The sequence below is a fragment of the Nilaparvata lugens genome, chromosome 1 (assembly GCF_014356525.2).
Source record: "Nilaparvata lugens isolate BPH chromosome 1, ASM1435652v1, whole genome shotgun sequence".
Classification (NCBI taxonomy): domain Eukaryota; kingdom Metazoa; phylum Arthropoda; class Insecta; order Hemiptera; family Delphacidae; genus Nilaparvata; species Nilaparvata lugens.
This window is the reverse complement of record NC_052504.1, coordinates 62,023,132-62,039,144: the sequence shown is the minus strand read 5'-3', so window position 1 is coordinate 62,039,144 and position 16,013 is coordinate 62,023,132. Positions and strand designations below refer to the sequence as shown.

The 16,013-nt window shown below is 33.7% G+C and overlaps 1 protein-coding gene across 1 annotated transcript in view; it reads right to left on the bottom strand.

Annotated features, from left to right (window-relative positions):
• Window positions 1-16,013, bottom strand: part of LOC111062398 (neurogenic protein big brain) — a 64,993-nt gene that overhangs the window by 3,729 nt on the left and 45,251 nt on the right. Inside the window, exons 3-6 of the mRNA XM_039438882.1 lie at window positions 4,023-4,233; window positions 2,460-2,528; window positions 1,426-1,534; window positions 510-650 (exon numbers count right to left, since the gene is read on the bottom strand). Coding sequence (XP_039294816.1) covers window positions 510-650; window positions 1,426-1,534; window positions 2,460-2,528; window positions 4,023-4,233 — 530 coding nt within the window. The remainder of the gene's footprint in view (window positions 1-509; window positions 651-1,425; window positions 1,535-2,459; window positions 2,529-4,022; window positions 4,234-16,013) is intronic.

Below are 16,013 nucleotides of genomic sequence, written 5' to 3'. Positions count from 1 at the left end.
AAAGATAGAACGAGTTTCAAAAATTATGTTAATTCAATGTATTTCAAGTCACTGATAATAGCAGTTCCTGATGTAGACCAAAATTTATGAGTTTCATCAGACACGAGTTGCGAGCTCGTCACCTCTAAGATATGCACCGGTTATGAATCTATCTTCTACATTATTTTACTATAGCAATCTGTAAAGATTTAATTCCTATTATATTGTAGAAATATTGGACCAATATTTCTCCCATTAAAGCCTGGCGCACATCACTGAAAATTTCATGACGGCAAGAATTTCAACCGTCGCCGTCATGTGATTCGAAGTGGTGTATGCGAGGTTAAATACCTTCTGAAACATTGTATGAAATTGGATGAGACTCCTAGTTGAAATTACATCAATGATAATGATGTGATACAGTTAGTTTTTATTGAGAAGAGTAGCCTTTGAGTCAACAACTATGGCTAGGGTACTTGATAGTTGAGTGTTTAATGAAAAAGTCAATTAGCTTTTGGTGATAAACTAACCAGATGGTGATGCGGGTGTCAATCCTCCAGCTGCTCTGTACAGATCACTTCCTGGAGGAACTGCTCTCAGAGTATTGTATGTCGATCTTGGCTTCTCCAACTCATCGTAAGTGTCCTCATCAGAGTGGATGCTTGATGAATCTAAAACAGAAAAATTTAAATATTTCATTTGAGTTACTCAATACAAAGAAACGTTGAGTTGAAAATAATAGGAGTATTTATAAGTTAATATGGATACAAAATAATTATGTTTATACTTCACTTTTGAACTCAATTCCAGTAACTTAAAGGAGTAAACTAGATTATAGGAATATAAGAATACCATACTAATATTTTTATACATTTGATCTTTTTAAAGAAGTTCAAATAATTTATAGCTTCCAATACATAAGCAATATTATATCTTAACATCAAAACTTTTAACAAAAAGGAAAAGATTCTAATGAAATCAGACTTGTTTCAGATTGATGCAAGAATAGTAATTGTTTTTATTGTTTTGGTTCAATCTTTCAATACTCTTGACAACACTGAGATCTGTACTATTAATGTTTTTCAATGTGTGATAGTGATTTCAAGTATTTTGATGAAATGAATTGTAAATTTCAAATAAAATATATAAATTTTTTGATCCATGAAGATGTGGTCGATAATATTTCACAAATTCCAACCAATAACTCAGTAATATAATATAAATAATAAAAATAGAAATACCTCCTCCCACGATATAGGCACTGTAATATGTTTTCAGACATTAGAATAATCGAATATTAAAAGCTATTGTGATAATTTTCAAGAGTCTGTATGTTTCCTATGTTCAGGGATTACCTTTTCAAATATATAGAAATAGATCCTTTTTATATAATGTTACCTACAGCTTAGTGCCGTATCAAAAATAATAAATTTATAAATGTTTCACCTCCATCAATCGACTCCTTGGACCTCCTGGTATGTCTGCGTGGATTGAAAATGAATTCATAGATGAATCCAGCCAATACTCCTCCCAGTATAGGTGCAAACCAAAATACCTGAAATGAGAATGGCATGAAATTTTAGAAATTCATAATGACTGACAAAAATAAAAACAAGCAGGCCTACTTGAATGTTTCTTTTTATGGGATAGCAGATCTTGTCATTATTCAGGAAATGGCATATACATAGGCTTTGTTAGTCATCAGTGTGTCAATTTTGAAATAGGTGAACTCTATTATATTTTTCAACATCAAAAACATTAAACATGAACTTCAATTTAATAGATAGAATGCTTAGTTGAAACTATCAGTAATATCGGAATCTAAACTTTCCAGGCAAGGTAACTTACTTGGAATATCATAATATTATCCTGATATCCGAACTACTCTAACTCTACCCATACATTTAGATCATTTTTCATTAAAGCTTCCAAGTTTAATTTTAAGGCCTGTAATACGTTCTCTATTAGTAAGTGATAGAGTGTCAATTAATACTTGAATTGTTCAGTTGATATTCTAGTTACCACCCAATAAACAACTGAGATTACTGGGGTGTTCGATTTTCATACTTTCTAACAACTTATGAATTCTTCATAAACATCAAGTAGGATACTAGCCTACAACTTGAAAAATTATTGTCCACAAGAAATAGAAGGGAAGCTCGAAAACCTAAAATTTACTTTCTCTTTTAATTTGAATTTAAAAAAATATAGCCTATCTAAGTATTATTGCTCATATAGAAACTATGATGATCTCAGATATATATAAGTTGGAGAATAAATAATGAGAATACTGATTCACTTATTGAAACACAGAACAAAAGAATTCAATCCAGTCAGATAATAAAAGGAGAACTTTTCAAACAATATGAACCTTGATTCAGGTAAAATTGGAGTTTATCGTACCTACCTACATTATTCACAACTATTTCAATATATTTTTTCAGTTATCATTTCTGAAAGCATGGTAAAAAGATACTTACCCAATGATTATCCCATTTATTCATGACAAATGCTGGACCCAAAGCTCTAGCTGGATTCAGGAAAGGCATCTGTAAGGATAAGATGGATTTGATAAGAAGCATTTCAGATAAATACTGGTTCCATTAATTGGATTGAGCATTTATAGGCTAACGTTTCGACATGCTATATTGATTTATCTATTACTCTTATCATTTCAAATTGTAAAAGTCTGCTCAATATTAAAATATTGGCAGTCGAGTGAAACCATCACTTAAACTAAATCAGGCTACGTAGCCTACTTCAGGTGAAACATTCTCTTGCTCATTTTGCTGCTGCAACTCATTGAGGTCATAATATGAACCTAGACTAAATAGACGGATATTAGAAACCCGAGTATGTGATACGTGATGATGATCATTCTACTATCTATTAAGTATCAATAATAGCAGGATAATTGAAAAATATAATTTTATCAATAAATACAAAATGTAGGCCTTTACAAGTGAATATTTCTTCTTGGTGATACAAGGATATTTAAATATAAATAAAATTGAAACAGTAGTGCCCTTTTTAGGAAGCACCTATTTCTTTATAATAAACAATACATTTCCTAACAATACCGTTCATTAAAAATTATTAGTTTTCAATGGTTTTATAATTTAAAACGTTTGTTTTTCAAAAATGTGTTTGCAAAAAATGTACTATTTCCATTTCATTTTCATCACTAGAAGTAGTCCTTATTATCCATAATTATTCAAAAGGACATTCTAGGTATCAGTATTAGGTTTTAATACTGATTTTAAAGATTTCTAAAAACAAGAAAAACAACTTGTCATTTGTCATTATTTATAGGTTTTAATGTACCTATAATTTCAAAATTCATTCGATTCAAATCGAATCAGTTCCAAAACAAGAAATACATTGCTTGTGTCTGCATCTAGGCTCCAATATTTACATTTCAAAATTCATTCGATCGAATAACTTATGCTAGTTGGTGATCTAGTGACTTCGATAACATCATTCGGGCTAGCAGTGAATTTATAATTTAAGTATTATATAGAATCAAAATCTTACTATAGATAGACCTACATTATCTCAATGTACTTAAACGAATACCACTATACTTCAATACTTCAACCACCTAGCACCAAAACTGCACAATTTAACTTCCTGTACACATCAAGATAATAGAAAACTCAAGAAAATTTAAATGCGCCGTTAAAAACTGGATCAGAACGACTGAAAGACATAATATAGAAAACATAATTTCGAACAATATGTGAGCTCACTTACCCAATGTATTTGCACCCCCACTCTAAATTTAATTGTATTACTACTACACCTGCTCTAGAACATGGGGTTTCCAATTTAGTCGAGTAGGTTGATTTCCGAAAAAATGCAATTTATTTATATTTGTAGTAAATTTAATATATTCTATTTTTGAATAGCATGTACATTTTATTGATAAGATTGTTTATTTGTTTTATGGAAATAAAATTTATTTCTATTGTACTTAATTTATAAAATCACAACTGGTTCGAATGGTGTTAGAGTATAGTGAAATTGTTTGAAATGATGATTACCGAGACAAGAGAAGCAGCGAGGTAAGCGGCGCCCACAGTGAGGCCTGCCGTGCCCGTCCAGCGGCGCTGCGAGTCCATGGCGACGAAGTAGGTGAAGACGACCACGAAGGTGAGGATCAGCTCCAGTCCAAAGCGCTCCCACGGCGTCAGGTGGGGCGGCAGTTGCAGCACTGTCACCGACAGACTGCCTTGGCGTCCAGGCACTGTCACTCTGCAACAAACCATATCACATTCATCAACTACCTACTTCATAATAATGAATGTAATCTCTTACAACATACTAGTAGAGATAGTGAATTACACCATTTAGGCTGTAGGTACATCCAGGAGACGGTATTAAGTTCGATAATGTCACTGCTTGCTTTGCATTACTCACGAAAGTAGGTACCTAAGTCTACAAGTTTAAATAGATCATGATGGAGAAACAGTATGGATCAGTAAGTGAATATTTTTTGAACTTTTAGTGGATTCAAGTAGTAGTAGTAGGTAATAGCTCTGTTGTTGATGAGATGTAGATATTTATCCATAATGAAACACTGGAATGTTGTCTAGAAATATCACAAATTTATTGAAAAAAATACATAGTCTAATGATGGAGAAACAGTCTGGATCAGTAAGTAAATATTTTTTGAACTTTTAGTGGATTCAAGTACAGTAGTAGTAGTAGATAATAGCCCTGTTGTTGATGAGATGTAGATATTTATCCATAATGAAACACTGGAATGTTGTCTAGGAATATCACAAATTTATTGAAAAAAATACATAGTCTACATTATGTTTCAACACCTACCGCATGGTGTCAAGACTGAAGATGACAACATAGGTATTGAAACATGCATGTAATTTTTCAATAAATTCATGACATTTCTAGAAAACATTCCAGTGTTTCATTAGTTTTGCTGGTATTTATTCGCAGGGGTGACCCCAAATTCGTACCCAGACGTCGTCAGACGTCATGTTAAACAATTTCAACTTTTCCTTGGAGGTTTCAAACACCCCTAACATGGGCAACTCTGATATTCTGATAAGGAGTTCTTAAATATTTGGTTTAATAATAAAGTATCAGGTAGGTATACGCTAAATAAATTTATAAATTTGAAATATGCTGTCCTAATGTGTGTTACCATGTAGGCTACACAGACCACTAATAATAATTTGATAAATTATTATTATTATTCAACTTGTCAATATTTGCAGTATCAGAAGTATTCGGGATGATTTACAGCATTTAATTATTAGATCATGAAATTTTCAGTTCCCTATAAGAACAACTTCTTTTCTTAGAAGAACAACTTGACCTTCGATTCCCGATTATAAATTGGATTATATTCTGGTCAGAAACCATCCCCAATATTCACACAACATATTCCCAAAGTTTCATACAGTTCTGTCAAGTAGTTTTCAAGTCTATAGGGAACAAACACACATATAGACATTCATTTTTATATAATAAAAATAATATAATGTTTAATATGAACATTGACATGTTTAATATAATTAAACATCAAACATTTAATGTGAGCTGCAGAATAATATCGAAAATTGCGAAGATCCAATAATTATTTATGAAACTGAAGCTCCTCAAATATACTTGCATTATCTAATCCAACATTGTACCTACTTTCAGACCATCAATTTCCTGAATTGTCTACAACGTACCTACTACAATTTCCAATGATGCGAACAGACTTTAATTGGGAAGCTATAATAAATTCTCCCATATTCCGAAAGACTTGACAGTGATGCTGGCTGGCGATGTCAAGGAGTTTGACAAAACAATAAAAACAAAACCTTCGATCGCTGGTCATGAGGAAACAAGCTAGATTTGCTGAACAGTAAACAGCGCTTCGTTTTTCTCCGTTTCTAGCCTATATTTATTTAATCACCTGCAGAGAACAAGGTGAGCCAACCCAACTGGTTAACATTTGGACTGCCAGTGCGCCCGCATGCACCTTGCGTTCAATTTTTTCTCAAAGTGCACCGATGAGATTACAAAGTCATCCGAGATTACAAAGGAAGCAAAATATTGTTGACTAGATTCTCGTCAGTACCCGCACATTTAAGCGCCCATAGCTGCTGCATCACATTTCAACAAAACGAATACTAGTGACTGCATTATAGCCAAGGTTCGCTTATCTTTATCTTTTAATAAAACATATTTATCTTATTCTAGCTACTCTCCTAAAACATAGGTACTCAATTCAATCATTAGAGGGTAAGAATGGGATATTTCAATTTTCTTTGGTCATAGCAAAATTCTACTCATTCGTAGTTGAATACAGACCGTGCAAAGATACCGTGTTTAATAGTAATAGCCGACGTACGGTACCTAGAATACATTATAAGTATTCTAGGTACATTTGTACTACCATTATATTTTGTAGGTACTAGCAGGTACATTTATCTCTGATACACATAGGCCTATCTCCAGTTCACAATCTAAGTCAGAAAAATAAATTTGGTACTCAGGTACCGTATTGAGAACGTGTAGAATGAAGACTATTACCGTACCTTATCAATTAGGCTAATTAGAGAATCGGTTAGTTATTTAGCTATTATTTTAGTTAGTTTTCATTCTAGGCTCAAGAACCACAAAAATTGTATTAGTTTAATTTTTTTCAATTTGCATATTAATACGAAACTGGACTTCTACTAAAATCTAGAAAGCTGATCCGGGGTGATTTATTTATTGATAAATTTTTTCAAGTACTGTAGAAACATTAAGTGGATGGGGAATTATAATTAGCGATATTATGCAGCGTGCAAGCTTTGTTTCCAATATGGGGCATTTCCAAAGCTTTCAATAAATTACGGTATTTCTCTTCAAATATAGTTCTTGATTATGTATGAAAATTTACTACAGATCAAGAGATGATAAGCCATTCCATTATGACTAACGTTGAGAAAATGATCTGTTATACTAGAAAAAAAGAAAAAAAATTTTTTTTTGATTGGTCAGAAAAACAGTTAAAAACTTTGAACATTGTGAAATACGATTGAGTAAGGAATAATGACAGACAACGCCTATGCGGCGATTTTGGAGGTGCGGATGGAAGAGATGTCTTGAGGAAGACAGCGATAGGGCACATTTTTTAAACGCAAGGGTCGCTTTCTAACCCGAATTAAGAGGTAATTGTCTGAACAAAAAGAGGGACCGAGAGGATCATTGCTTTAAAATAAGGGTGAAACGAGCGGGTGAAGTCAGTTGAAGCGCCGGACCCTTCGGTCGATTCAGAGCTGACAATTTCGACGCTTTGTGCTTGCCTGAGCGCGCGTGCAAATCTGTTCCTAGCATTCAGCCATTCATTGTCTTTCATAACTCGCTGATAAACAGCTCTTGGCCTTGCAGGAAATTGGAAACTCCAACATAGAGACTCTATTCTCGGCTCGGTTCAAAGTGTGAAGGAAAAGAGATAAGGAACATGTCAGAACTATTCACTAGGCTTTAGATATCACGCTGCTATCTACTGCTGACAATCCTATTCTCTCTCTATTATTGCATTTTTCTGTTCAGTTGAAAGCTTCGAATGAGTGAGGATTTTTCGGATTTCAAATAATAAATTCCTATCGGAAAAGGAAATCGATAAGAGACAGATCGATAGACAGATGAAATAGATACAATATGAAAACCGTAGTCTATACTGCCGTAATCTTTATCAGATCTTGTCTAGAGAGTTATAACTTGAGATGATTTTGTTAATCTCCAAGATAAAATTCGAAAATCTACAAGAATCGATGAAGTTTTATGATTTTCTGAAAAAGAAAAAATATTCCACCACAAGGAAATTGGTTATATTGAATTCATTTGCGGCAATAAATAGTTGTTAATAGTGATAATTCTACATGAATGGAATCATTTAATTAGAGAATAATTGTCATTTGGATCAAATTTTTCGTGAACTTTCAAGTGACACAGGAAAATTTATTGCAGGATACAATAGTAGTTTTGAGAGAAGGAACGTGTTGTGGAAAACTAAATTCCACGCTCAACTCTACCACTGCAACTCTAAAACTACAACATGCCCTTACTAACTATTGTAGAGGGCAGAATCAAATTTTCCCCGTTTTTGACAAAACCTACGAACAAAATTCTAAATTCATCATGATGGATGAATAAATTTCTGCTGTACCTACTTTTTTGATTGTACTCTTCATGTGCACATGGGCTACACGGAGAGCGGCTTAAAAGTAACAGCCGGCGTGGTGTGTGTGGTTCACAAGTGCTCCGTATGCGATAAAAAATGATAATAGTCTTCCTATTGTTGCATAACAGTATACAAAATTAAGGTTAGTCGGGTGTGAGCCGAGCGCTGCTGTTCATAAAAAACGTTGCGCGAGATTAATGTGATGTGGACTTTTGGCGAGGCACGAGGCATCCTCCCCCGTATCGTTAGCGGATCATGAATACCCCTCGAAAAGGCTTCGTACTTGATCAGGATTTACCCCTGTCATGCACACCCACTGCCCTAGTTGCAGCGAATTACCCGGAACAGGGGTGTGAGTGCGCCGCAAAGTGTACCAAGATGGTTTAGAGTACTGAGTGAATTAATGACGACGGCTGGGGACTCCAAGGGTTGTTGTTGTTAGGGTTGTTCCGGGGTTGAATTATACAAAAGCTATGACACAGACCGCAACAAGTGCACCCTTGATGACATGTGAACTTCGCAACTTGCTCGCTATGTTTCACATTCATCCTTTCCTAGCTAATGCATTTCCCCATCTACAAAAGCCTCATCATCAGATTGATCTTCGCTCGTGATACGTTGCAGATTAGTTCCATCGAACGTTCAACAATTGAAGGGCTCCGAAATTAAACTATTTAAGAAATATGTTGAGAGTCATACATAGCTTTGATTGATAAATTTTGATCTGGAACAACCTTTTTGAAATTTTTCTTCAGGGGTTCAATATTAATGATGACTTTTGAATTAGAGGTCATTCAATAAGTTCACATCTGAATAGGTTTTAAAAATTAGCTCAAATTGGAAAGCTTAAAAAATTATTCGCTCGAAATGTTTTATTAGCCAAGCTTGTTTTTCAAGTTGCTCTTGATATTTCCCCAAAACCTATTCATTCATCACTTGTAATTTGTCTGAGTCCTATTGGATTTGATAAATAATGGTGTTATCTATAATATTGCGGCTGAATTTCATAATCATCATTATCCTCCTTTTCATGAATGCGGTCATGCAGTAGCATAATACGCATGCAAGGATGTTGAATGGAAAATAAAGCTCTCAAGTGGGTTAGGTGTTGGATTTGATTTTCATATTGTAATAATTTATTTTATACTATGCATATTGCACATTGGACCTTTGAGGATTCACGCTTCAGCTACTCAAATGTTTTAACTGTAGTCTCCTGTAGCGCGTCTATAGAATACTCGTATGTGACGAGCTGGCGTCCAATATCATTAGAGACTTTATAGAAGATACAGCAGAAATACAGGACTGGTTTCCGGCTTACAATAGCATACCGGTCTATCTAATTGAGCTGAAATGATGTCTCTATTTTTTTCTGATCAAGTCGGAAGCATAGATTCTTGTCGGATGGCACTGTACATCGAAAGACATGTACAGTGGAACGAAAGACAATAATTTGATCAATATTTAATCGATCAATAGGAGTTAGACTGTTTCCGAATCTGTGATGATGAAGCAGGAAGAAAACAAGAGATTAAACGAGTTCAACTATAATATGTTTTAAATCTCATAAACTCAGTTTATCATGAATTAAGGAATTGAATAATTCTATTAATCAATTACTGCAATGAATCTATTGCTGTAATGGAGTAAAATGAGTAATTCGGATAACAGAAATCCAGTAAACTGACTTCTGTAGAGAAGCTACTCAAGTTGAAAAAATAGTGTGTCAACTGCAAACTAGAAAATGCGTTTTTGAAAACACAACAATGTTGATCACATCTCAAAAGTCAATTATTTTTTCCTCTGGTCCTCACAATATTACAACTCGAAGCAAGTTACCAGTTGGATACCTCATTGATCAGGACGATTTCCCATACCAAGTATGATAATATGATGAATCAACATTAGATTGATTTTTAGAGTATTGCAATGACCTTCTCAAACATTACTATTTTGTATGTAATGAGAACCGATAGGCCAAGTTTTATTGTAGGTATAGTAAAAATATATTTAAGAATCACTAATATATATATAATTATATATAATATACATAGTAAAAATATAGATATATAATATACATATAATTATATACAATAATAATACATATTTAAGAAATGAACTTAATCAGGGTAACTCAATCGATATTGAGATGATTATGATTCCCACGTACCGAGGAGAATCATCACCCAGCAAAACACTTGACAGCGAACAAATAAAGCCACGCGTTATCACCAACTGTTACATTGTGCGTCTACCAGTACCGGTACGCAACAACACACCCTTTACTAAACAATACACCCTTCAAATAATTTTTTATGGAATTGTTATTGCACTATTGCGCAACAGACCTTGATTCTTTGTACAACAAATAAAAGTTTATGATGTGAATAAAGATAAAGATAGAGAAACCTGAAGAGAAAGATAGATTTTATTGTAACTTCATCTGTCTGATATGGTTGAATGAAAAAATGTTATCCCAATACTAATAATGGTGATAAGACTTCAAGAAACCTTGTCAAACTCAAACTTTGAAAAGATAATGAACTCAATTGGGTTTAGCATTCATGATTATAATGAGCTCTTATAAAACTGATACAACTCATTGTCTTATGATTTACATTCTTTGAAAGTTGTTATAGATTGATGAATGTGAAAATTTGATGTTGTTAGTACAGTACAAGGATAACCGAGGAACAGAAAGCTTAAATTCAATTTTCGAGTCATTCTTTATCAACCTTATCCTTTGTTGTTCACGATACTTATTTCATAGACTGAGTCATTTGAATTTCAATTACATTAGACCTACACAGTAGTAAACTTCATACCTAATTCAGCATCACAAAAGTGAATAGTTAACATCATAAGGTCGCTTGCACTGTGCGAGTTCAAACTACAGTATAACTATAAATAACCATATAGTTATATATGGTAGTTACTGTATTTCAAACCAGTTCAAAAAAGCTGATTACTTGAATTAAGTTATGGTTCCCTGTTTCATTAAGTAATAATAGTTATTCGTATATCTAGAGTGAAAAGTACGACTTTTTCTCCCTGTGGGAAAAAGTTTGAAGCCAGAGGCGAAGCCGAGGGCAACAATTTTCCTGAGGGAGAAAACGTATTTTTCGCTCGTGATGTACACAACATTTTTCCTCCATCTACATTTTTTTATAGAAACTGCAAATAATATCATTTTAATAACTTACGTATTGGTGACAATGTTTCCTAACAACATAACCTAAAATCTGAAACCCAAAAACCGGTCGTCTGATTGGCACTGCCGATTGCGCTATCTATCGGCAAAAGTTGTAACAATTATATCAGCTGGGCAGCTACCAAAAATGGCTGACTCCAGATCACGCGGTTCAGATTTGAATTTCAGATCAAAAATATTTGTTGGCTGGTATTTTGAATAGAAAAAATATTTTTAAAATTGTATAAATTTCTATCGTCTACTAATATTAAGAATATAATATCATACAAACATAATTATATTTCATGAGTTGATCAAATTTCTGGTTGTGATATTGAATTCAGTTGACTCAATGACATACACCTCTATTATGCTTTCTCATCTGAGCTTAGACCTTCTAACCTATTACAATGTAAGTTTTAAAATAGAGATGCTTCCTATGTTATTTAAATGGAGTCACTTTTCCTCCCTAGGGAGTTTTTCTGTTTTTTACTACCGAGAGCGAAAAAGTGACACTTTAGTATTATGTTTCAGGGGAGTAAAGTAAGTACTTTAGACAGTAGGTGGAGGAAAATTTATTTCCTCCAAATGTAGGAATTTCTCATTTATTTACAAATGACTATTTTAACTCCCAGCTAGAATGATTTAGTTCAAACCCGCAATGCAAACAATCACTCATACAATCGTTAACTGAGTACATACTATTATTTTTCCATAACATCACGTATTTTACTGTTTCAGAGGAACATGAGCAAGCAATCAGTGTAAATTGTGTGTGGTGCACATTTGTTGCAGTGTGGTGTTTGTGCACTTTCAAGCACGTGATAAGGTGGAAGGTGGCAGACAAGGCAAGAATGAATGGGGATGAAGACAGCCGTTGCTCTCTTCCATTGCCAGCTGGGGAACGAGCAGCTGGTGGTTGGCTGTTTGCCTGTGTGTAACCCAAGAAAACAGAGTCACAGACGCACTCGCATACACCGACAAACACCATAATTTGAAAAGAAATCGAATCTCTCGGCAAGGGTCTGGAGAAGAAAAAGGAGTGTAAGAATAAACAGAAGAACTATCTGTGATATGCGTTGCACGTGACCTCAGGACGACAGCTGCAAGCTGCCAAAGAAGAGATTGAGATTGAAGGTGGTCGCCCGACTGTAGCCTGTAGCTGGAGGCGCATGGCTCAGCTGTCTCTCTAAAACAAAACCCAACTGCAACTGGCTTCAAGTTTGTGTTGACGGGCGCCTTGACGCCTTGACCTTCGCAATGAGCGTCTCACCTGCAGGAAGCTCGCTACACATCCTAAATGTCCACGAGCATCTAATAATGTGGAACAGATAATGAAACACAAATCTGGAAATTTGAGAATTCCATTGAAATCTCCGACTAGGCCTGCTGATTCAAAACGGCTAATAAGTGTGTCTTTCGACTAATCGGTTGTGGGCGATATATGTGTACAATTTTTCAAAATTCGCTACTTTTGATTGTTTCCAGTCTTCACGGATTCAACTTGAATCATCGAGACACGATTTTACAAGAATGAAACCATCATTGTATGAGATGATTGTTCATTAACAATAATATACAACAGTACTTTGTTTAGATACCTATTTATTGTAAAAAGTCATTCGATTCAGAATAGAACAAGTCTTCTTCGATTGTAACATAGCTTATTACATGAATGAGGAAAATAAATATCATGAAAAGCTTTGAAGTAAGATCTCAGATCAAAATCTGATAGGATTATTATTATCTGTCAGTATTCTTCCCTCTTTGAGAGTCAAATCATGAAACAGCGTGGAGCAGAGCATCACGCAGTATTACGACTCTTCAACATTTTAGTTGTTCTACAGATTGAACCACATAATAATATTCAGATCAAATACACTTCGAAAATATTTTGCTATAAGTTTTAGTTCAGATACAGACACGAGCATTTCCAAATCTCTACCTTTCTCATATCTATACGAAGATATTTGGCCTACTGAGGTCCAAGTTTCGTTTCCTGAACCAAATAATAATACATCTCCTCATCAATTGCGGCTTACTGGGGTGAAGCTTCAGAGTAGCTCTCCCTTAGGAAACTGTTCCTGCTCACTTTCTTACTACCTCAGAACTGGAAGATAGCTGAGTGAGCATTCAATGATGTTTGCCGTTGAGGTGCGTTACCTTGGTTACCAACACTGACAAAGTGATAGAGAATATGAAGTTATTAGCTCTCTAAGTTCTTATGCATTTATATTGTGATATATTTCAGTAGCCTACATTATATTTTACAATCATTCAAAGCTATTCAAGAATTCATATTGATTGAGGAGGAGATTTTATCATCCCAACATTATGAAGATTTTAATTCCAAAAGTATTCACACATCTTGAAAGTATGGTCATCATAATTCATAATCTATTTATTGATTCAATGATTCATTAAAATAATTCATAAATAACTTTTCATATCGTCATCTCACAATTTTTCCCACTTTTCTTACAATACGGTCGAAAGTTTGACTTATCCACTAATAAACTTAATTATTACTAATTGAATTGGAAAACTCTGTCTCAAGCACTGAACAATAACCATACATATTATTTAATATACCGAATTTTAACTTGAAATTTATATTTCTATTTGTCCATTATTCACTGATGACGAAATGTAAAAAAATAAACTGTATTCATGAATAAATCATTATTCATGACCAAGATGTCACAAGAGACCTTGGATTGCTTGAGAAGACGGGAGACAGAATAGTGATCCTGATATTAAAAACCAAATCTCTTATAATTTCCAGTGAAAATGTAAATGGGTAGATTTAATAAAGCATGACTGGGAAGCATGCTGTTATATTGGATGATTCAAGAAATTGACAGAACCTTGTAAACGATCTTTCAGCCTCTAATTTTTCTTTCATGAGAAATAGTTGAAATTTATCTTTGAAAAAAGGTTGAGTAATCAGAGAGACGCGATCACTCACGTTTTCGGCATAGCTCAGTCAGTACTAGTGATTTTCTCACGCTCATTTTTTCCCATGTTAAGACGCATCCTAACAACAGATCATAGTTGCGTTGGCATCCCATTAGCATGATTCATTAATGAATCTGAATGATTCATTGGTCAAGATGTGAAGGTGTAGCAGAATATAATGCTTTAGAAAATACTCAAGTACTCTGAGATTATGTCGAATACTTGCTGATATATAGTATCAATCACCAAATTAGATTGGGATCAAAATTAATAATATCATGAATACCTGGATCTGTACGGCTTTTGAATGATTTCATGATTTGAATTCAAAGCAAGGGAGTAGGCTCCATGAGAAACATAATAATGGTTTTTGATTTGAGGAATTCTCACTCTGGAATTTCACATGGAATGAGAAACGTTACTGGTTTACATTTTTTTTTCTAAACATACAATTCTGAATTGGCCATCTGAATACAAAAAAACATATCTTCATTATAGTAGACTACTATTAATATTGTTCGCTAGAGTATTTCGATGCGATACACAGCGTTCAAGTTCACATTATTGGAAATGAGAAGATTAGATTAGTAGAGATAAACGCAAGTCAATCGCATCTCGATGAGGCTCGGAGATAGTTTGAATAGTGACTCATCATACTAGTAATGCCTCTTTTTATAAATAAATTTTCGGTACTGTATTTTCAAAAATAGAAACAGCTCGTGAGATATTCTTGAAGAATCCTTGGGCAACGATAACACAAATGCAGGATTTGTAATTCTAATACAGTATTGGAAATAAATTGAATTCATCTTCAGAAAACACAAATATCAATTAACAAATGCTTTAGTGTTTTAAACAGTTTATATATAATTCAAAACAAACTGTTATTAAAAGCAAGGCTGAACAGAACTATGTTGAAAACAGGGGTTTGTTAATGAAGCAAACTTACCGATCCGAATGCTATCAAGTTGATGCATAAGAGCCAATTATCACTTGATAAGATTGATTTATAAATTTTGTTCTAAACTTGGCATATGTTGAAGTTAAATTTTTTGATAGAAATATTGAAGTCTACAATGATCGTACTATTCGAAGTAATAATTACCGATTATATTCCAGTAATAGGACTATTGCAATGTTATTGGCATACAACACTCGAAAATGAAAAATACCAATGCATTTGAATTTTTAGTTTTTACGCATGTCGTAAAACAGTCTCAGGACCTCGAAAACTAATCGAAATGTTCTTCTCAATCATTGGTAAAGAACACTAATTTGATCATATAGACTAATCAATTAAAATGCAAAACATCACTTTGGAATCAATTTCAGCTACTTACTCACTTTGAATTCATGAAGAGGTTAATTCTGAAATAGTTTTCTATTCCCAGACTAATGGCAAATGTCCAGGAATGCCAAAAATTTACTTCCTCACATCTAGTATTTTCAAACGGAAATTTGCATTTTCTCTACAATCAGGAATAAAGAGCGACTGAAATAATTCTTTCAACAATAAATTCCATTCAATTCAACAATTTCATTATTATTGTAAATCAATGTAGATAAACTCATGTCACATGATAGGTAACATAAAAAAATATTGATAAAGATTTCTGTAGATGAAGGTCTACATCATGTAATCTAGATTATATTATCAATCATATCTGATTCCAAGCTGTCCAATTTTATGAGAATGTA